Source organism: Petaurus breviceps, unplaced genomic scaffold, assembly GCF_028583685.1.
Source record: "Petaurus breviceps papuanus isolate PSGF00001 unplaced genomic scaffold, PetGlider_PUasm1.0 90808, whole genome shotgun sequence".
NCBI classification, from domain to species: Eukaryota; Metazoa; Chordata; class Mammalia; order Diprotodontia; family Petauridae; genus Petaurus; species Petaurus breviceps.
Window position 1 is genome coordinate 185,242 of NW_027187349.1, and position 24,395 is coordinate 209,636.

A 24,395-nucleotide genomic window follows, 5' to 3' on the forward strand; every position below is an offset into this window, starting at 1 on the left:
AACCAGGAGAACATTGCACACAGTAACAGCCACAGCGTACAATGACTGATTTTGATAGACTTAGCCCTTCTCAGCATTGCAAGGACCTAAAACAATTCCCAAAGACTCATGATGGAAAATGCCATCCACATCCAGAGAAGGAACTGGATCTGAATGCAGAGCAAAGCAGACTATTTTTTTTTCTCATGATTTCTTCCATTTGTTATAATTCTTATATACAACATGACTAATGTGAAAATATGTTTAATAGGAATATATATGTAGAGCCTCTATTAGATTGCATGCCATCTTGGGGAGGAAAAAAGGGGAAGGAAATTTAAAATTTATGGAAGTGAATGTTGAAAACTAAAAATAAATAAGCTAATAAAAATCTTTAAAAGAAAAGAAATGGCCACTTCTGTAGCTTATGAGAGCTGTTAATATCTTCACTTGACAAAGTAGCCATGCTTTGGATGACTATTTTTGTAAAAGTCTGTCGTACCTGTGAATTCTGTAGGTGAACTTGGATTGGGCACTGAAACAGCAGTGTTTGACTACATTCATGCATATTTTCTCTCTTTTTCCCCTCTACTCAGGATTTATCTGGCTCCATTGATGACCTGCCCACAGGAACAGAAGCAACATTGAGTTCAGCAGTGAGTGCATCAGGCTCCACTAGCAGCCAGGGGGATCAGAGCAATCCTGCGCAGTCGCCCTTCTCTCCTCATGCTTCCCCCCATCTTTCCAGTATCCCAGGGGGCCCATCACCTTCCCCTGTCGGCTCTCCTGTCGGGAGCAACCAGTCAAGATCGGGCCCAATTTCTCCTGCGAGTATTCCAGGTATTACTGATTTATTGTGATTTAACTTGAATAGCAAAGCTAGATCTGGTCATAATGACTTAGAACAATTAGATTCCCATCAATGAAGTACTTGACAATAACCTATATTTTGCATCAGAATGTCCCAGTGGTATGACAGAGGAATTGTCAGCCAAATGTCCAATCTCTAAATAAATCTCTAAAAGTCACTCAAAGGTTTCCCTCCCACAGTAATTGAGTTAAATGATTTCTTTCTTTATTTTTCCTTAGTTTCCTTCTTTGTTCTGCCAAAGCTAAAAAATAATATTCATTTCTACCTACATACACTTTTACTGTGTTTCTGCTGAATCAGAACCACTATATCAACAAATTCTACTAAACTCTTTTGTCAAATAGAATGTTAACCAGTGGGTTTGTTTTTATGACTCTCAGTACATACTGTTGTATTATTTTCAAAAGCCTTATAAGTCCATGCTTATAGTAGTATGTTAATTCATTCATCGCAGTATATTTGAGAGCTCTTTTCCAATGTGTACTCCTACCCATCTTATACTTGTTAATGTCTATGCAGCTTCTTAGAAATGCAGTTGTTTTATTATTCATTTTATATGCCTAACAACCAATTTTCCTTTCTTAGGTGTGTGGACCAATTTTTTTTTTATCAGACAGTCAACGAGCAGTTAGTAAACATTTACTCTTTGCCAAGCACTATGTTAAATACTTAGGAAAGAAAGTCAAAAACCGGTTCCCTGCCTCTAAGAAGCTTACATTCTAATGAGATAACATGGAAATAACTAGGTGTACATACAAGATATATATGGTTTAAATGGAAGCTTTGTTTTGGTATAGTTCGTTGCATCAGCTGTAAATTAGATGCCATTTTCTTTATATGTATTACCTTGGCTAAGGTGAGGTAGGTAGATGCAGTGGACCGTGCTTGCTTCCTCCTCTGAACTTGACTGGTTCTTAGTTGAATTTACTGATGGATGCTAATGAATAGGTCAGAAGTCTCATTGGTTTTCATAGTTACATTTCAGTGTTGCTTTTCCTACATAACCCTATTGGTAGGTACTCTTAATAACGATGAGGTTGCAGGAATGTTACCTGCAGTAAACTTTCTCTATCCTTGGAGCCTGTGACCAGATTTCACTTGTTTGGTTTTTTTACTCCATTGTGCTTATCAAGGTGAAGCTAAGTTTCTTAGGATGTTTATTTTTTATGATTTTGTGTTCCACAAAAATAAGTCCGGAAACACTGAAAACCAGTGTATACAGAGGAGTAACCTAAATGACCCTTAGGGTGGATAACTGTGTTATTTGCTTAATTTTAGAAGTTCCATTTTCAGTCAGCATAACCATCAATGTAATTTTTGCATCCATCTTTATATAATACATATTTTTTCAAATCCCTTAAAAAAGTCCTTTTATATTTTTCACTCATTGGTTATTGATTTCTATAAATTGGGCACTTAGAAGAAAAGTTCTCCAAGAACTTTTTTTTTTTTACGAAGAATCTGGTATAGAGTTTTATCATAGCTAAACACTAGGTAGGAAGCTCCATAACAAAGTTAATTTTCCTAAAGTCTAAGCGATTTTTTTTAAAGGGAGGATAGTTAGTAAAACAGCCATTCCATCAATAAGCTGCCAGTAAGCATCTTTTATTGTAGTGATAGAACTGTAGGTGAGATCAGGAAACCAGGTCCTTGTGACTTCTAAGATTGGAGATACTGTTCTGGAAAAGTTTATTTGATAGAAAATCTCCTGGCTTGGCTAATGACATTTTGAAAATAGTAACAGCATTTCAATTATCTGTGACTTCCTCAGACCTTCCATCACACCACTCTCTGAAGAAACTGCAACCTTGCATGCCATAGCTTTGAAGATGGTCTTTGAGTGTTTCTGTGGCCAAAAATTCCATCACACTTGGCTGTAACTTTCTGACAGACCAGCCTCTCCAAAAAGTATCCTGGTTTTCCTAGCCAGAATGAGACATCCTGTGGCTGCTTTTAAGAGAATTTCATATCTTCTTTGAATTTTGTTCTTTTGAAATGCAAGGCCATTGTGAATTCTTTATTTCTCCACAACACTTGTCCTTCCAAGCTTGACATCTGTGTTGTGACAGACAAAAGCTCTCATTTGAAATTTTGTGAATGTAAGAAGTCAGGTAGGAAGTGCTTCGTTTCATGTTTTTCGATGAAAAATGTAAAGTGTTTCAAGTAAATTCTAGAATTCTTAAATTTTCTGTGATAGTGGACTCAAGGTACCATATTGAATTTTTAAAAAGCATTTTAGATTCTGTGATTGACAGCTATTCACAAGTGAACTCTCTAGTTCTAGCTACCAAAGGACTTTTATTTGAAGATAATGTATGCTTTTGAGTTTTTTTCTTTATATCAAAACTTACTCAATATGCTGTTTGTCCAGCAGAAGTGCAAAAAATATTAAGTACTTTCCATATAGTTTACTTCTCTCCTAACTTGGAAATAAGAGGTCAAGATAGGACAGCAGTTAAATTTCACATAGGAATTATCTGGTAAAGAAAATGACAAAGAAGATATTAAAGGCAAGTTAGGGCAGAAAACTTTATAAATATTGAAAAGCAAATATTTAGATATTTGTTTCAGTGCTTGTATATTTGAGATTTGTATTAACTCACCACTTTCCCAGCACTAAAAATCAAGTTGAAACTGTATAGTAACCACCAACCTGAAATCATTATAGCTACAAAGGAAATCTCTGTTCCAGATATCTTAAGAATATTAATTTTATTTGATCGGTATTGGTAATATGGAGACACAATGAGGTATTATGGATAGGGTGGCAGTTTGAAAATCAGTAGAGCTCAGCTTCTGCCCTGACTCTGATAAACGAGTTAATCGACTGACCTTGGGCCAAGCATTTATTCTTTCAGTGCCCTCCCATACAACCCTTTCAGAGGCATCACCAGACTCCATCAGTGGAAAGAGATTCCACCTGCACATGGAGCTCCCTGCACTGATAAAATCTCAGGCCCAAATGCCACCACCCAAAACTGAAGATATTCTTAGTACCTTCACATTTCTCTTATCTCAGAGTAGCCTCATTCCTATTCAGGTTCTATTTCTGTGTAGTTCCTCTATCCTTCTCCCTGCTGGTCCCCAAAATGTTGGGATATATGGAAATGAAATCTACCCTGTGAAATTTTCAAACCAATCTGATTAGACTGACTTAGAAGTGTTTTTCTTCTTCCATTCTCACTTTCATATCTTATATCTTCATTGTTACGTGCTAAAAAAAAATAGGGTAATAATTCTTCACTAATAAAAATCAAATTGTGATCTAGAGACCAGATATTTATATAAGATGCAGTTTCATAAACAAGCATTTGGTTAGTTTCTTCTGCTTTATTCTCTTTCCACTTTATTTCTCCCTCTCTATTCCCTGTCCCTGCATGTATATCCACCCCCACTTTGATTTTGTTTTTTCTGACCTCACTTCTATCCCATTACCTCCTGCTATATCTTGCTACAGCCTCTCCATGTGACACAGATTGGCTCTTTCAATCATTGTCTCTCCAGCAAGTCATTGTAAAATGAGCAGCTGTTATGTAGCTGATAGCCGTGATGAGGAAAAGCCAAAATATTGGAGGGGATTCTTGCTGGGAAGACTGTTTGAATAAAGGTGTTGCTTTCCCAGGGTTCGTTGGAAAAGAACCATCATTTTCTCCATCTCTGTTCCGGATAAATAAAATTGAGAACTAATGAGAAACATCACAAAGGTAGATAAACCACATACAATAAAGCATCCCAAATGGCTGATTCTGTTCAGTGCCTGTTTAAACTGTTTCTCCACCTACTGCAAATTTGCCCTCCTATATTGCCTTCTGACAAACATTTCAAGTTTCATGGGAATTGCTACCATCATGCACTTGCATAGCCTTGGCACTGGCATATCCCTAACTCAGTGGGCATTTCCTTCCTGCATTCCTTTTGAAAAGCAGAATGGAGATTTTCTATGGTAAGTAGCCACATGGATCAGCTGCCTTTGTTTGTACATTACTGGGTTCCAGCATTGTAGCCATCTATAGTTGGGGGAGGTACAGAAATCTGCTTCTGACGTTTAATTTACACACGTATTTAAGAACAGAAATACATGTGCTTCACAGTGCCATGTGGTGGCAAATTCTTGCACTCCCTTTCCCCGCCCCCCCCCCCCCCCCCAATCTCTCAATCCCCCTCCTCGTATTGGTGAAATTCCATGTGGGAATGAACACTACAACTTCCCCACTCCCCTAGTCCCCTACTCTCCCACTCCCGGCATTTCTTATTAGAGTAGTATTTGAAGAAAATGTACTTAATTAAATTAAGCAGTTCCAATGCCTAATGCAGTCATTTCTGCAACCTACGGCTACCCAGCATTGGCTTCTTTGTAAGAAATTCATTTCTTTTCTTCCTTAACTTTTTGCTGCTTCCCATGTTGCAGCCCAGATCTCTTTGATTGTTTTTTTGTTAAGGAGCAGAAGCTGGAGTCGTGGCTGCCTTTTATTTGGTGTGGGTCTTACCCTGTGCCTCATTCTACCTATCACGCTCGTAGAAGCTGACACAGCACATCAAAATGCACTGCTGTTGCCAGAAGATTTAGTGGATGTTAATTTTACTTGTCTTGCCTCCTGTGCCAACCATTCCAGTTTACTAACAAAGCAAAAATGTAAATAAGCCCAACAAATTTTTTTATTTTTATTTTATTGGCCAAAGGCTTTTGTCAGCTTTTTTCTCCTGTGCCATGTAAGCAGCAACAGTGTTTAAATATTAAGAAAGGCTAGGGTTCTGTGGGAGATTGCTGATGGGCTGGGCAAGTATTAACCCATAAGTGTCCAAGAGGATTTTTTGGAGGTTCTCCCACCATTTTTCTTTTAAAAATTTAAAGGAATTTTAAACTACTTAATAATTCATCAGGCATGTTAGAGATAGGAAGTAATCATCTTCTGGATTTTCTGTTAATTATTTCCCAAAAAATAGTTTGCTCCCTTGCCTCTTTTTTCCTCTTAGTTTTTGGCATTAGCATTCCATCAAATTTCCGATTGAATTAAGCATTTCTTTCTGAAGCTAGAAGATTCAGTGACCATTGCTTATTTATTGTTTAAAAGAAAAAAGTAGATATCATGTACCACTATTATCAAATGCTTAGTTTGTATTGTACGTATTCTGCTCATATATGCATTAAATAGAATGATTGAGCCTAGAGACTAATCAAAAATAGCATCCCTGACATCATAGAAAGTGCACTCTTTTATTACTTAATCTCATATGACAAATCTGCTTTCTGTACATAATATCTTTATAGTTATACATAAAACACATTTTTTTCTAGCACTGAAGATAGACTCGTTTTTAAAAGTTTTACATGTTTTCTGCTTTGATGTTTTCTTTTCCCTCTTTTTTTTTGAAAGATCACTGCACTCCCTATGTTCCTTTCTGTGACTTAATGATTGGGAACAACTATCCAAGTAGAATAAAGTATTGTGGTAGAACAGAGTATAAGAACTAAGGATATCATCATGCATGATGTAGGAACCCTGAAGGAAAAAAAGAATAATGCTGTCAGCCATTTCTCTTTCAGAGACCAGTCTAAATGCACTGCACTAAATGCCCTCCTCTCCCCTGGTCCCCCATCCTGAGATCTATATACATTATAAATACATAGGATGAAGGATGAAGTTCCATCCTTGTACTCCCTGCAATTTCCGAAACATTTCAGCTTCCTTGCCCTTTTCTCAGACGAAAATATTATACACACCAAAGGTTCTCATCCCCGTTATAATTACTTTGCCAGAGGTGGTACTCCTAGTTACTCTACACTAAATTTGTCTCTCAAGAGCTTTACTGACCAATCATTTCCTGGATGGTGAGTGAAATAGTCTCTGTGCGAGCTGGCCATGATGTTCGTTATTACCCTGAGAAAAATCTTAGATGCCACCAACTTGAACTGAGGAGAGTGTTATACCAGATTGTGGACATGACTTCTATTTTAGTGACCTTGTAATTCAAGTGCTCTGCACTGATCTTTTTTTTTTAAAGTAAGAGTTCTCTTTTTTAACAAGTGAAGGTTAAATAGATAGCAACATACACCAACATAGCTACAGATACAAACAGGAAGGCAGTCTGGTTATAAAGCTAATTCTCTTGGTTAATTTGACATTCAGACAAGCAGGCACTGCAGAGATGCTTAATGGAAAAGAGAAAAATGAATAGCAGTTAAGAGTCAGTCATAGGCCAAAGTGAACAGGAAGGTTTTTAGGTGATAGGAAATGATAGTTCCTAGTCTAATTTGTCAAGGTTAGTGCTCATAAGATGAAGAATGATTGTTACAAATCAGTTTCTTTTTTTTTTTTAAGACATTTCTAGACTTGGATTTTTTAAATGTTTAGGCCTCCATTCTCCCTAATTGGATGGGTCATTCAGTCGATGGCTAAAAAAGTTCTTTGTGTGAGAAAGATATAGGGGTTTTAGTTGGCTCATATCTAAATGTAATAATAATAGCTGGTATTTTTAGCACTTTAACATTAGCAAAGTGCTTTAAAAACGTTATCTCACTCCATCTTTACAATACCCTTGGAAGGTGGGTGCCGTTATTTTCCCCACTTTAACAGGTGAGGAAATGGAGTTTAAGTGACTTGCACAGGATCACACAATTAGTAAGTGCCTGGAGAAGAATTTGAACTTAGTTCTTTCTGACTGCACCACCTAGATTCCCCCATGAATCCATAGTGTGAGTAGCTGGGCCCCATCCCCACCCTCTAAGAAAACCCCATTAGGCTAGGTGCCTTAATGGAGGTTTTAGTCCACAAATAAAGTCACATTCTGCTTTTGCCAAACTTCTTATGTACCTGGCAGCCAAATTTTAATAGAGACATTGATGCACTACGGCATCCAGCTGAAGGCGCCTCAAATTCGAGGAACAGCCAAAACTCTGTCATGAGAAGTGGCTCTAGGATTTGGTGATGTTTAGAAGGAAACGTATGACTAGGTGTATGAAGGGCTTTCCCATGGAAGTGAGAAATTGAATTACTGTGTTTAGTAAGGGAAATCAGAGCTAGGAATAGTGAGTTAGAAGTAAGAGTGAGGTGAGTTTCCAGTCAGTGAAAGGAAGATTTTGTTAAGGGTAAAGTGTGTTACCTTGAGTTGTCAATATCTTTGGGAGTTTTCCATTAGAGACGAAAACATTTCTGCAAGATAACTTCTAAGGCCCCTTTTAATTCAATTCAATCAGCCATTTATGCATTGCTTTACTGTATTCAGAGGAATATATTAGTTATTGGAGCAAAATACTTTTCATGTCACTTGTTGTTTAGCAGAGGGATGTGATACAAATAGAAATTACCCCCAAAAAAAGCATATAAAAGAGATGTAAGGAGAGTATTTGTGAGGTCAGAAGGAAGATTGTTATTGACTGAGGGCATCAAGGAAGCCTTCACAATAATAAAATTCATGTTGTGTACAATGTAATAGTATAACATCTAGCATGACAGAGAATTTTGAGATTTACAAATTCTCTTCACTAGCCCTGACAACAGATGTAGGTAGTACAAGTGTTATCCCCGTTTTCCTGAGAATTTAAGTGATTTGTCCATGGTCACATATCTAGTAGGCTTCAGAAATGGGAGATGGGACTTGAATGCAAGACTCCTTATTCAAGCTTCATTCCACTACACATGACTGCCCTCAGGATGATGGCATTTAGATTAACCATAAAGGGATGGGTAGGATTTCAGCTGGTTGGAATGAGAAGAGAAGACTTTTCCAGGGATAGGGAGTACCATGAGCACAGAGGAAGTGAAGCAGGGGCTTTCATTGCAATTGTCTCCAGTGTGGAGAACAGAGAGAAAAGAAGTATGAGACAGCTGGAAAGGAGAAAAGATGTATGAGAAGACTTGGAAAGGTTGGATGGTGTCAGATTCTTCATTCTTCAATGCCACTCAGAAGTTTGAACCTTTCTTACCAGGAAATAAAGATCCAGCTATTGAAGAGCTTTGAGCAGAGAAGTAGCATTTGACCTGTCAGTGACATGAAGGGTTCTTTGTGGTTGGGAGAGAGCAGAGCAGAGGAACATTGCTTAGAGGATGGCAGTGGTCCATGCAAAGAGTAATGAGGACCTGAATTAGAGTAGTAGCTGTGGTTTAAATTGACAAGATCTTACAGCTGCTTAACAATGGGAAGTAGGGCAAAGGTAGAATTAAAGATAATGAATGCCAAGGTGTTAAGCAGGTTGGACAGTGATGGATAAAGTCATTCCTAGAAATGGTGGAATCAGAAGAAAGAACAGGTTTTTAAGGAAATCAGCTTGATTTTTGGAAATGTTGAGTCTTAGTTCTAGGATTTTAATTCCTTTTTCTATCTAGTGAAATCCTAGTATGTGAATTTTAGAGAAAACCAGATAATTTGAGAGAGGGTTTTGGCATGCAAATGGGTCTTTGCTATATTCATTTTTACTGTAACTTTGGTGGAATCTTAAATGTTATAGCTTTAGATCACAGGACTTATTTCACTTGAAAGCAAGCATGATCACTCTACCTGGAAAACTTATTTTAGGGCATCTATCACATTTTCTGCATGGCTTTGCTGGGGGTAAAAATCCTGCAACAGCTTGTTGTAAGGATGATGCAAGCTGGTTATTGGCAAACTGAGCAGAAAATGTAAAAACACACACATACACACACAGAGCACCACCACCAAATGTGGTTGATCTCTCCATGTTTTTATTCCATGGTGTTACACAAAACCGATTTAGCAATTTTGCAAAACAAGGATACTGATAAGACAGTATTTCCCTTCCTGACAAGTGAAACATTTACTTGTATGCTGCACATAAGAGTAATTTTACATCCTTTCCAACTGATGCTTTCCAACAATATGCTTTTTCTTGGGAAGAGAAGAAATGGAAGTTCTTGAATAGATTAAGTGGATTAGTAATGAGGCACAGAGCCTTTTATCTTTCTTTACTGGTTCAAATTTAGAATCAAAGCATCATTTATTGTTACTTATTTTCTTGTTCAGTCATTTTTCAGTCATGTCTCACTTTTCATGACCCCATTTGGAGTTTTCATAGCAAAGATACTGGAATGGTTTGCCATTTTCTTCCCTAGTTCATTTTACAAGTAAGGAAACTGAGACAAACAAGGTTAAATGACTTATCCAGGGTCACACAGCTCATAGATGTCTGAAGCTGTACTTGAACTTAGGTCTTCCTGACTCTAAGCCCTACCTCTATACTCTGTCTACTGGGCCACCTAGCCACTCTAGCTACCTGATTACCCTCTGTATAGTCTCAGCAGTGCTCCTAGAAGACAGCCTCCCACATTGCTCACAACAATATTTCTTTGTAGTTTTGATGCTGATACTCTTAAAAATCTTAGTTTTTTATGTTTTACTCTTTCAACGGGGTTCAGATCTGAAGATTTCCTTAAGCATTTTTAAAAAATTTTCTGGGGCAGCTAGGTAACACAGTGAATAGAGCACCAGCCCTGGAGTCAGGAGGACCTGAGTACAAATCTGGCCTCAGACACTTAACACAAAAAAACTAGCCATGTGACCTTGGGCAAGTCCCTTAACCCCAATTGCCCTACCTTCCCCCATAGAAAAAGAAAAAAAATGTCTTAGTCTTTTCCTAAAGATCCTGTTATCTACATAGTTACAGATATTTTATTTACAAATGATAGTCCTTGAGCATTTTTTTCCCAAAGCAAACATTAAGCACCTATTATATGCAAGGACTTGTGTGGTGTGACAAAAACAAAATCAGGCTAGTTCTTCCTCTCTAGTATTGGTCTAGTTTGGTTAGAATTCAGAATATACTAGCATACTTTATCTCATTTGATTCTCACAAAATCCCTGGGAGACAAGTACTATCTGTCAATCTATCTATCCATCTAGACACACACGTGTGTATATACATGCATATGTATACATGTGTGTATATGTATGTGTGTGTGTGTATATATATATGTTGTACATATAAGGTAATTATATAATAATCCCCAAGAGCATTGTTTAATTGAGGCTAGTAGAGTATCACTTGCCCAAGATTAAACAACTAGTAAGTGTCTAATGAAAGTTTTAATTCAGGTCTTCCTGATTCCCAAATCCCATACTCTAACCACTATATATACTGCATAACTACCTTTAAAAAAAGAAATAAAATTGAAATGTCTGGCATAGTAGATGGAACCTTTGAATGGCCCACTGAGGAATTTTCATTTCTTCTAGAGATAATAAGGAAACAACTGAAGATTTTTTGAGCATGCAATTGGCATGGTCAAATGCCTTTAAGGACTAAAGTAATTATGCCAAACTCAAATAAAAACAGATTATTGAAACTGCATGTTGACTTAGAAAACTACAAATTAACATCATTTCTGGTGTATTATAATTTTGTAAACATTTCCAGATTATATTTTCATTCTTAGGGGTGGGGGGGGAGGCAAGAATTTGACACCTCTGCTTTAAAGCACTTTAATCATCTTAGCCTGTGAGGTAAGTAGTACAGATATCATCAACTCTGGCCTCCATAGAACAATGAGACTGTGACTTGTCCACAGTCACAGGGATAAGATGTGTAAGTGCCAGCTTCTGCTGTGGCTGCTGCTTCCTCCTGCTTTTCCTCTTCCTCCTCCTCCTCGTTCTTCTTCCTTTTTCTTTTCCCTCTGATCTATTTCCTTTTCACACACCACCTTTGTTTTTCTCATTTTTTGAGTTGGATGAACTATCACCCCTCTGAACTTAGGATAAGGTTGAACTGTCTTGAGTCAACATAGCATGCTTCCACAGTTTAGTTGCTGTTGGCATTGAACTGATTTGTTGTGTCTCTTAACTGAGAAATCAGAATGGCAATGAAAGCAAAAGCTTCCACAAGTTCATTTTAGTCTAGAGGAAATCTGCTTCTTGGCAATGTTGTTAGAAATTGAGATGAAACAAAATACAACACCTGGTAACCCGTTATGGTCAGGATATTCCCACCAACAGGCTGCATTATAGAGTACTAGTCCAGATGACTAAATTTTCTAAACATAATGAGTAGTATTTGGGGGGAAACCAAAGCCTTTTGCAAAGAGAATTAAGTTTGTTTCCCTGTCCTCAAATAACTGTGAAGTGAAATTATGATGAAGTGTTGATTGATTACAGCCGTTAAGTCTCTTAGTCATCAGTTTCATCCCCTACTCTCAATTCCCACACTTGCACCTTTGATTTCCCTTCCACAACAGGGTGATGTGGGTTGTCATTGACTAATGAAGAACAGAATTGGTTTCGGCATGAGACAAACGGAATGCCGACACCAATCCCAAAATGCATTAATCTTTAATAATCCACATCTGCATGTTTATAAATGATATAACCAGGGTTTGTTAATGTTGATATTCCCCCTTCCAAACAGAAAGTGACATAGGCGTTTGTACTTGTAAACTGCGTTAAAGGCACACAGCTGAATGCTCACAGTGTGACCTTGCTGAGGATACCAAAATTAATGAATCTTTTAAGTTGATTAAAAAATGTAATGTGTTGCAAGGACTCCCAAAGCAATGATTGGGATTTACTGTTGTTGGATAAGCTAGGTGATTTTCTAAAGAAGGCCAACTCACCCAATTATTCACTTAAACTTGTTTCCTTTCTTGTTTTCTTAATTCATAATTCCCTTGGCTGGCTTTGGTCTCTACTCTTTGTGTTTTTGTAGGCCTGTTTCTAAGCCATTTTATGTGACTTTGTATAAAAATTCCTATTCGTAATCATTTATGAGCTTTCAAACTAAAGTTTTCAGCCCTTTTAGGTATATATTAATAGTTTAAGAGGAAATTCTTTTTATATGACTGAAAAGTTTGGATAGAATGTTTTCTTAGTCAAGTTGGCTGTGATATTACAAATAAAAGATTCTTGACTTTTTACCCCCTTCCCATTTCGCCCCCGACCATGCCCCAAAACATGCTATTTCTCTTTCAGGGAAAAGAATATTTTCGAAATTTACCTGCAATGTGTAGCTGTATTTTTAATCAACTCACTAGAAGAGATTTCTCCTTCTGCTGGTATAGGTTTGAAGCCTTCCACACCCTGTACTCCTTTGTGACTCTTATTTATTTCATTTCATGTGTCCCCATATATCTAGTATTCTAAAGTCCTGCTGGTTTTTTTTAAGATGTTTGAGGTATCAGTGTAGTACTGTGACTGTCCGTCCAGTCCCTGTCATTCTTTCTACATCACCACCTCACCTCCTTTTCCAAGTAAAAGACATCCCTGACTTGGTTCTTTTTTGTTTTTGTTTGTTTTCCACAAATAGAAGTTATTTGAAATAGTTTGCAGCCATTTTCACCCTCTGTGTACTTCTCCTTTCCCTTTGAGTAACCTGCAGTTTTGATTTGTTTGAGATTGTGGTATTCTATCACTGCCGTCAATAGAGCGTCACCAGATATTGCTTGAAATGAAATTTACAAAATCCAAATATATAATATTGAAACTATCAAGCCTGGTGTTCATTCCCAACTTTGGAACTGCTTTTACATGAATGAGAACAAAACTGAGTTTAGGAATATGTTACTAAGCCATAGCTCATTAAGATATGGGTGTTACTCCTGGGATTCTCACCATGTATAATTTTTTACTGTATCTTTGAAAGGGAATTAGAGTATGAGCTTATCAGAAAGAAAAAAATTAACAAGGAAAAACTTACTGAGCTGATGACTTGGATGATTTTTCCTCCTTACCCTGTTTTCATGATCTCTTTAATGGAGGGTGACTACAGTTCTACATTTTTAAGCTATAGCTCACCTGCAGCAGTTTGATGGAGGAAGTCCATGAATCACCAGGTACACAATCTCTAAATCTCTGAATTGGAGTCACAATTCAAGCCAGGGGAAGATTCAACCTTACTTTTTCTCCTGCTGTGTAACCCAAAGTTTCTGAATCAAAATCATTTCTCTATTTCATGCTCTGTGTAGTTCTGCATGGCCCTTGTAGAAAGGCTCCCAACGCAAAAGTATTTAAAGTCCTTCTGCTATGAGTTGTAGGGTGGAAAGAAAATAGCAAATGGCAAGGTACCTGTGAGTCCTGCCTGTTTATTAACCAAACTTCAATGATAAAACATGTTGGGATCCTGTCCCATTGACAGGCTTATGTTTTGAAATACCTCCTGATCCACAGTGGTACACAAATGAGAAGTTTGAAGTAAGCGATGAAAAAAGGAAAAGAAAGTAGGAAAAGTTTGGGGTGGTTTTTTTTTTTAAGGTGTTACACATTCTAGAATTTCTTATGAATTTATTTTTTGCCATATATTGCCTTGCAGTAGTATCGACATTGTCTAAGTAGTCATGTAGATTAGTTATAACAAATTGAATTTATTAGGTAGCTTCAAAGATTCATAGATGATAAGTTGGAAAATATACTACTCAATGCAAAGAAAATATTGTGGTCTCAATCAGTTTGAAAATTTAAATGGAACTAGCAGTCAGGTGGCCCAGTGGATAGAATGCTGGACTTGGAGTCAGGAAGACACAGGTTCACATGTTGCCTTAGACACTAGCTGTGTGATACTCTAGGCAAATCATTTAACCTTGTTCTGCCTCTCATCTGTAACATGGGGATAATAAAAGCACGTATCTCACAGGGCTAGTGTGAGAATCTAATGAGATAGCATGTATAAAAAGCCTTACAACCCTTAGAAAGTGCTATAAAAAGGTTGAGTATTAATATTATTACTACTACTACCATCACCACCACCACCAGTACTACTAATACACTAATACTGATACTGTTGCTGCTATTGCTGCTGTTACCAACTCTTTTATCTAGTCCCTTCCTATCTGGGTATCTCATGAAAACTCCATTGCACAAAGTAACCTTTCTCCCTCATCTTTTAGAATATTTACCATCTTGAAACTAGAAGTTCTAAAGAGGTGTGTCTGTCAACTGACTTGAGAGGATATCTTCTAGACTCTATATCTCTGACTCTTTATACCCTCTCTGGTGCCTAGAAAAGCATTAAGACAATTCTTTATACTGTCTAGACTTAGATATATCAGGATTGCTCTGATCCTGATCAATACACAAAGTGTCCCATATAAATATTACAGTTAAAGTCAGAAATATGTTCTGTTTAGCTGAATGACCTTAACTTCAGTAGAGACTACTAACCAAGAATCTATAGGAAACTGTCGAAAAATTTGTTCAGAACGTTAGCCAGATAATGTTCATATTAGCAAAACAGCTGAAGTCAGCATGAACTGAATGAACATTGAATTGACTTTTTAAGTACATGTTGGACATTAGCCAACCAATATATTTCAGACGTTAGGAAATATAAATATAGACATAGATGATGTATGTTTATACAGATATATATATGTGCGTGTATAAAAATACTCATATACATATAATATTTATATGTGTGCATATTTGCATGTATGTTTGTTATATTATTTAGATTAAAAACAATCTATAGAGATCATAGTCAAACTTCCTTGGTTTATGATTGAGGAGATTGAGGCCCAGAGATATGTAACAGCTCTTGCCAAGGTCGCAAAGCTAATAAATACCTAGCAACATGAAAATTTAAACCCACTTCTTTCAGCTACCTATCCTTTCTCTCTACCAGGATGCTTCATGCCCTGTGCATTTAGAAGTAACTTATAGGCTACTACTTCCATTAATGAAGCAGACTCATTATAATTGCATGTTGTCATTCAAAACTTAGTTACCCAAGGCTAGAAACTGCACGGGAGACATGGGGATGCATTTTAGGATGTGGGTTCTCTTCTTGATTTACCTCATCTGGATGCTGCCTCTCTTTGGATGATCAGCGGATGATGCCAGAGTTACATTTGACTAGGGCTTAGCCAATAGCATTTTTTTCATTCTCCTATGACTATGTCATTACAAAAAGATTCTGTGGTTCTTCCCATCAGTATGTGGTAGAGATTCTAACTGACCTTTGAAATTTGAAAGGCTTGCATTGGAGACACCACTCTTTGCCTCATCCTCAGGTGCAGACCACCAGGTCAAACTTTGCCCCATAACCAAACCACCACATTATTAAAAAGAGATTGGTTTCTAGATTATTTATTTTTTGTTTTTTGGAGGGGGAAAGGCAGGGCAATTGGAGTTAAGTGACTTACCCAAGGTCACATGGCTAGTAAGTGTTAAGTGTCTGAGGCCGCATTTGAACTCATGTCCTCCTGACTCCAGGGCTAGTGCTCTATTCACTAAGCCACCTAGCCACCCCAAGATTATTATTTTTTTTTTCTTAAAGCAATCGGGGTTAAGTAACTTGTTCAAGGTTACACAGCCAGTTATTTCTGGATGTGGTGCTGAGTATCTGAGCCCAGATTTGATCCAGGTCATCCCGACACTGGAGCCGGTGCTCTTACTTGCTGAGCTACCTGGCCGCTCCTAAGATTATTTTTTTTTAATTCCTATATAACTATTGTAGGTAGCAAAAACGTATTTAGTAACATACCATTTTGAGTTCCTTTATAAAGCAATTTAAAATGAACAAATATTTGTCTACTGTTTAGAATTTGCAGATAGAAAAGAAATCAGACATAATTACTCACACAAATGGATATACTATGGAAATTTCAATAAGAACCTTGGAATTCTCTTCCATTCTTCCAGCTCTGTCTTATAGTTTTCTCCTCACTATCATTTAAACTTTACATAAGCACAGACTTTTGCAGTTGAGAGTTTTAGATACCAAATAGGACCGTACAGCGCTTTTGGTTTTTTTGGTAAAGCAGAACAATTTATGGAAGTCTAAATTAGAATTGTTGAGAGAAAATCTGCAGAATTAAATGTCTAAAGCACATCTAATTTAAAGGTTATTCAATTATATAGTATATTTTGCTTTATGATTTGAATTATTACTTTTTTAAAATGCATTTTTAAGTTAAAAATACATTCAGATATAGGGTAGGTATATACTCCATTAAGATTACATGTTTGTATATATGTGCATGAAATAATATTACTAACTCAATCTCTGAAGGTTTTTTTTGTTCTTTTATTAATACAATAATTTCTAGTTCTTTTCATAGCATCCTTGATTGTCTTCATAGAGTTACACTGTGTTAAGACAGACAGAGAATATATGACTGAAGATGGAGACAAGTGAAACTTTTATTAAAGAGGAAAAAAAGGCAGTGACGGCTTTGAAAAGGCCTGTCTGTATCAGGCAGTATAGAACAGCGATCAAGTGGGAAAAAAAAGGGAGCAGGCAGGCGCCTCATCTAATCTTTCTCCTGGGGGCCCAGGTGGACAAATTGGCAACCCTGTTCACAGCTTTTTTTCCCTCTCCCCTTTGTACCATAAGAACTGCTAATCGGATCCATGCTGCTGCAACTGTGGTTAGTTATTAACAGAATAAAAGCAGATTTCTTCAAAAGAACGGGTGGGGGAAACGACTATACAAAATTGCAAGGTTGTTAGAATCTTAAATGCACAGCAGTCGATTTTTTCCCCTATTCTGAATTATACGATGAATACAAGTCTTTCATCTGTCACTGTACCCATTTCTTCACAAGGCAGCCAAATATTAAGCTTCTCAAACACAAAAAAAAATCTTAGAGCAGAAATATTGGGGAAAAGAAGAATGGATAAGAAGGGAGAATAAATTAGGTTTTGTTTTAATTAATTTGTCCTGATGAGAGAAGTATAAACTGCCTGATCTCTTCAGTTTCTACTACCTCTGTCTTTTATTTAAACTTAAAGCAGGCATTAGAAGAGATTTAACTGGTAGCCACTCATTGTTGAATATCTACTTTCCTTCTTGAATGTGGTATCATGTTTATGGCTCTTCTTCCAGTTGTTGGAATTACATAAACAGACTTCCTAACAAGGTGAATAAGAAGTATGTTTCCCAAGGATCCCCCAACCCTTCAATCCTGCCTCCCCACAGCCAACATAAAAGAAAGAAAATCTGCCTTCATGAAAAATCCCAGTTATTTTTATAAAAATCCCTAATAATTCTTTTATGCTGTTAACTTTTCTAAAAGTTATGTATTCATGAGAATTGTCTGCCAACAGGTGATGCTAAGGTCTTCGATGATGTTTTAAAGAACTGTATACTGCATGTGAATGCATAAAGCATGTCACTGTTTGAGGTTCCTAGTTTTGACTTTGGTGTTCTTGAACATCAGGCATATTAATGGTATTTTTTAGGAAATCTGAGTTCTGTTTTTTCTGTTCAGTAATTTAACTTCTAGCAAACTTGTTTAAAACTTTTAAAATTCATATGCCCCAGTATGGTAGCAGAAAATAGTGTTGTGAACTTCACAGTGATAATAGGAATATTCATTGGTCAAATTATTGGACTCCTCAAATTTCTCTATGAAAAAAGTAAATCATTAGGAATTTAAAATGAGGAGTAAGGAGACAAAGAATAAGTTCTCCCTCCCGTCAGGGAGTTGGGCCTATGTGAAGCCTGAGGCTTCTGGTTAAAAGATTATCTCCATTTGTTCTGTATCATCAGTATTGATGTGTAAAGCATAAATAGTACTGTTTCTAGTCCATAGGAGTCTGTGGGGAAATTCTTGTGTAGGACATATGCCAGTTGTCTTTATTTTTTTTCTTGACAACTGAACGGTGTAGAGAGAATGGATTTCCAAGTCAAATCCAGGGGACTATGCCACTGGCTTTCCCCCTAGAGACTGGGGATCTCTCAATTCAGGATCACATGAATATTAACCTTTGATCTATAGAAGAGGAGAAAGGGAATGCCAGCTTCCCAACTTAAAGAAGTTTTGGGAGGTTAGAGCAATATTAACTTTACTACTGAAAAACTAATAGAATTATTTTCTATATTGTGATGTAAAATTCAAGCAGCCTTAGGATTTGCTTGTCTTGATATATTTTGAAGGTTCTCTTAAAGGTCCTTAGAATCAAGTCCTTTAATAACAAGGACCTTTGTCCTCCTCATCTTTATCTCCCATTTAGCACCTTACACATACATAGTAATTGAATTGAATTAGATCAAAGGCTTGGATCCTTCTATGTCCTTCCCACAGCTTAGACATATTAGGATTGTCTTCTCATGCAAAGAACTCTGCCCTATCCAACCTGAAACAAAGAGATTTTTATGTTTAAATTGGAAGCCTATACTATATATACCTGATCAAATTCACTAATCAAAGAACCACCCAGGGACATCAGGACAGAAATCCTTGAATTTTATGTTGAAGAACAGGAAGAGATGGCAGCAAGTCTTTTCCCTGTCCCAGGTGCTGACATACCTCTGCTAGAAGGAGGAGAATACAGTTTTAATTCTACCTCATTAAGGGTTCAGAGTTTCTGGGCTTGCTTGTTCTGTTGCAGCCAAAATTTGGTAATGTAAATGTTAGTTCATTAAGGGGCAACAATATTTCCCTTCAGGACTTGATTATAATTACCCTTATCCTTAAGCCAGAGTCTTAAGTCATAGAATGGATCTGTCCTCCAGGCCTCAAAGGTGGCTGTCAAACAGTGATTTAAATAAAATAAAAAGGGACACTGTACATTAGAAAAGCAACTGAAAAGGGGGAGGGAATAAAGTTGCCAGTAGTTATTCATTAATGTATTTTTTAGTGTATCAGCAAACATATGTTAATCACAAACTGGGTAGAGAAAAAAAATGGGAAAACAGGAAAAAAAGCCGTTTATATTAGGGTGATAGTTACTAATTAAGTCCTAGAACTATGCAGACATAAGTACTTAATACATAATACATCTTAGACTTAAGCAATTTTTTTGAAGGGGAGGTAAAGAAATTATACTTTTTATGTCATGGTTTGTGTGTCTTATTTTTATGTTTATTTTTATTTTTGCAGTGATTTATTTTTATTTTTTGCAAATACAAATCACTGTTGGAGCTTTTCTTTACTAGTAGCATTACCTAGAATCATGAGACCAAGCTACACTGGTTATAGATGATTATAGTTAAGTATTGTAGTTGACTAATCGAATCATATTTCTCACAGTAATTGTTCAACAAGTATTAATTATCTACTGTGTAGTCATCCTGATGCTTTATTGGATGATAAATGAAATAGGCACAAATTGTGCTTACAAGGAATCTAGATTCTAGTTGAGTGTTTTTTGAAATAGCTTTCCCCCCTTGTTTTCTATTACCTAATGAAAAACAAAACTGCCTTGTGCCTCAGTTCTCCCATTGTGAGTAGTACAGTGCATTATTTGTCTGATTGACTAGCTACCGGATGCTTTGGCAATTATAAATGTTACAAAGTTAAATAATGATTAGGCCATCATCTGTCCCCCTGCCAGCTTTGGCCCCATTCTGTCATATCTAAAAAATTCGGTTCCATGCTCCTCAAATGTTTAACTTGGCTCATTTCTTGAAAGCTCTTTGCATAAAGTGGAAAAAATGAAAACACCATCTTTAAAAAAAACACTGAGATTTTTAAATGAACAGAAGATTATGAGTCAGCTCAGAGGCCTTCCTGAATCTTCACTCTCATTGTCTTACACCAAATGTTATATAGAATGTGATATATTTTGAAAAGTCATTGGGAAAAAAGTTCTCATACCTAAGTGACCAGATTAATGAGGGTCTTGGGGTGCTGTCTTCATGCTTCAGTTTTAACTCATAGCATTGTTTTCAGTCTTGTATTTTACACCGATGCACTCACATCTCCACAGATGTAGGTGAGTAAAATGTGGGGCTCCCTTGCAAAGCTAGCTTTTAATTTTATAGCTCCATCATATAGGTATTTTTTTTTGTTGGTTCTGTGTTTTTTCTGTGCATATCAATATTCTCCTTTAGTGGAATCACCAAACTTTGTTTGAAAGATTTTACTTGGGACTAATAAGTATCATATAAAAACATTCTTGGTTTTAGGTGCTCATTTCATTTAATCCCAAGAGGCCCCAAGTTCTCATTTATTTGGGCCATAGAAATAATTCATTTTAATTCATAATTCCATCCTTTACCCACAACATGCTTTTAAATTCATCTTCTGCTAGGGCTGTGCCTGCACATCTGCTGATGGGGATAAGGTTCTCACACAGCCAGAGACACTACTTTGGGTGGGAGGGGTTGGGGTGGGTTGCAAAGTGTGGTTTAAAAACTCTGGGTTAATGCATGCATGTTTGCCATGAAAACGTCTCTTGTCTCCTTTTGAAGAAATCTCAAAGGAATTAACTGCTGTGTTAAAGCAATACCTGTCTTGGAAGCTTTGCTGGACACCCAGCAGTGTCCCAGACTGTGGTAGTAATTTACAAATTCATGGATCGGCTTCCTAAAGCATTTTTTATTTTTATTTGAAATATTCTATCCAAGAGCAGTGCCTCAGGCATACGCAGTGAAAGTAGTAGTGTCCTGTGTTAACATAGAATTACTGTTTGTTTACGGTCTTGAGTCACTGAATTCAGTCTGTCATACAGAAGTGTTCATTATAATGTAAGCACTTACTGTCTTGCTGCAGCTGATTCCTGAGTGACTTTAAAAGAGAGAGAAAGGGAAAGAAGTATTTGATGGTAGTATGCCTTAGAGTTTCTAAATAGCCTATAGATCCCCACGGCCTAAGGATGTGCCATAATAGCAACATACTGTCTCACCAGTTGACATATGGCAAGATGGATGGTCAAACTTGAGTCCAGTCTTTTCATTTCAAAGAAAAATCAATCATATAAAATGAATTCTCTTTCTTAGGATTTTTTATCCACAATGTAAGCATTTTTTATTTTATATTTAATTAGTGTTAAATTCAGATGTACTTGCAAAGGGACTTCCATGGCTAAACATATCTTGTGCTTTTTGCCCCACTGTTTCATCCATATAAGTTTTGTTATAATGCAAGAGCAGCCCCTGTTGACTTCATAGAGCAGCAGTTTTCAGGGGCTACCAATTCAAGTGCTTAGTTTTCACCTCATCTGGGAGAAGGAGTGGCAGTTGAACCCCAGGAGCACTCCCAAACATCTTTGGTATGTTTTGCATACTTATTTGAAAGAAAGAAGACCCAGAAAAGAATTTGAGAACGATTTTAGTGTAAAAATGTTTTTCGCACCTCTTTATTTCTGTTAACCTTATACTGAAAATGGTTCTTCAGCCACTCTGGCTATCATGGACTCACTGTTGCTTCAGAATTAGCTATGAATGACAGTCCTGGGGGGCATCTGGGATTTGTTCTCCTTCCTTTTCAGCACTCTGGCACATTGGTTGCATGGCATGACAGAGTTGCCATCTTGTAGAAACCCGGGAGACTTTCTTTTTAACTGTAAAACACCAAACTCTGTGTCAAGGGTTGGGACATGATCCTTTGCCCAGATGAATTGGTGATATTCCTCAGTACATTAACATCTTTCTTTATTGAATTCTTATAATTTAAAATTATGTAGGTAATTAATGAAGACTTGGCCCTTTGGTGGCCAGTGGTTATGGGCATCAAGCTTGATCTCCTCAGTCACCTACCAGTCAAATCAGAAGATAGAAATTTCTGAACTTTTTTTTCCCCGTCCTGTTTCATTTTTATCTTACTAACTTGTTTTAAGGAGTAGAGGATACAAAATAGGATAGTACCTTGTCTTTTTCCCACCAGTCCAGGAACCTAGATGCCATTGTTAAACGTCTGATTTATTCCCAGTGTTCCATAATATTTGTTAGTGCTACAGTTAAGATATGGACCTCCTGAGCCAGAAAGTGGGTTAGAATAGACTTGTAAACACCTCAAAAAGATTCTCAGATTTCTAAATATAATCTTCTGTCTACTATGCAGCCTACTTTCTGTGATTACATTGCTCAATTTTTCTTTATGTCAGTTACATATCAGGAATTTTTTCTTTTAATTCATATTCCAAAATCCAAGAGATAACAAAATGTATATCATGAAGTAATTTTTATTCCCCAAGTGTTTATGGAGAGCCACAATATGATTAAGACTTTTGGCTGTATGGTAAGGAAGATAGAAAGAAGCAAATGTGGTCCTTATTCATAGGTAGCCTACAGTGTAGCTGAGGAGACAAATTCATGCATGTTAAACAATTAACAAAACATTGTGTTCCAAACTGTGTGGATGAAAATGCAAACAAAAATCAAAGTGGGGGGAAATTAAATCCCTCTCTCTTCTATAACCATGAACTACTAGTAAAGCTTTTTATGAGTTTTCCCTGACGGTTATGTCATGCCCATTGATTGAAAGATTTCTTAAATCTGTTGATATTAGTAATTTCTGTATTGACTGAATATTACCAATGAAAAATTCTTGGCAGCCATCCATGCCTGCCTGGTTGGAGGCCTGTTTAAACTCAGCTAGATGGGTCCTATTGTATTGTTTAGCAGACTTGGATTTCGTTAAACCCTCTTGCAGAAATGTGTGTCAGGAGATTCACAGCTATAAATTGGATCATGTCAGTGAGGTTGGGAATTCACTCAATAAGAAATTGAACATTTCAGCCTGCCTGTTGCTAAATAATGTTTATGCATGCTCCCTCTTCAATTTAAAAGGAAAAAGAAAAATGCTGTAGAAGATCAAACCTGTTGAACTGGGATGGTGGGTGGGGTCCTGTATATAACTAATAAATCTTTAAATCGCCAAGATTAAGAAATGTAGCTATGTTGGTTTTACACAATTGCAACATTAATGCAAAGGGTTCCCCCCCACCCCTACCCCACTTTCCTTCCTATGTCTTACAGGCAGTCAGATGCCGCCTCAGCCTCCTGGTAGCCAATCAGAATCCAGTTCCCATCCAGCCTTGAGCCAGTCACCAATGCCACAGGAACGAGGTTGGTCTTCAGTTTGTACCATTAATACCTGTAGTGTTGAGTATTTAAGCCTTATTTTAATTTTCTTAGCTACCTGACTCTTTGTTTTAAAAAGAACAATGGTAACCTTCTCTCCCCTGTTCCAAGTTGGTTATGTAATAGGAGTTTTGAGTAGAGTGGCTTAGGTAATGGGTACTAATGAAATAAAATGTTTTAAATTATAATCTGAAATTCTCACCATCCAGATGCATACCCTGTTCACAAAATCCTAAACTAATTATTTTTGAGATTAGAAAATGAAGTCCAAAGAAATTTGAAAATATGCATGGTCGAGATTATACAGCTAATGAGTAATAAAACTGTGACTAACACCTATATTTCCTGATTCCACCAATGATTTTTGCAACAGAATATTTTTCTGAGATCACTGGCTAGCCAGCATGCTGGCCACATGCTATATTTATTTCTGTCCCAGTCAAGGTCTTGTTCCCTCATCTCTTTCCCTCTTTACTCTTTCTACCCCAAAATGCTAAAGTTGATACTGTCATAGAGAATGAAGTGTTGATTTCAGTGCAAACCAGGGTAGACTAAAGAGGGGTCAGCATCACAGAAAACTGTCTGTATTACTGTAGATTTCTTGTACACTTGCCCGCCTGACATTTGTACTGGTCCAAAACTGCCCCAACAGCCTTCATGCCAGATCACCAAAGGAATAGGAATTGTTGATTTGGCTTCCTGTTTCCAAAAGCATAAGGTATAGATTATGTGTTACAGTATATAGTTTAAAACATTAAAATTGCTTTTGTTTTTAAAAAATTAGCAAATTGAAACTGAGAACAAAAATGGAATATTTTTTAATTGTTTTTTATTTAGTGGAGAATAAAGTTCTTCAGT

The 24,395-nt window shown here is 36.9% G+C and overlaps 1 protein-coding gene across 7 annotated transcripts in view; it reads left to right on the forward strand.

The window, feature by feature from the left end:
- ARID1B (AT-rich interaction domain 1B) overlaps window positions 1-24,395 on the forward strand; it is a 214,412-nt gene that overhangs the window by 87,088 nt on the left and 102,929 nt on the right. For 5 of the 7 annotated variants that reach the window (XM_069070297.1, XM_069070290.1, XM_069070292.1 and 2 more), the window contains exons 3-4: window positions 576-819; window positions 23,433-23,522. In XM_069070297.1, coding sequence (XP_068926398.1) covers window positions 23,441-23,522 — 82 coding nt within the window. In that variant the 5' untranslated portion in view covers window positions 576-819; window positions 23,433-23,440. The remainder of the gene's footprint in view (window positions 1-575; window positions 820-23,432; window positions 23,523-24,395) is intronic. The other 2 variants (XM_069070291.1, XM_069070294.1) reach the window with 1 other exon arrangement.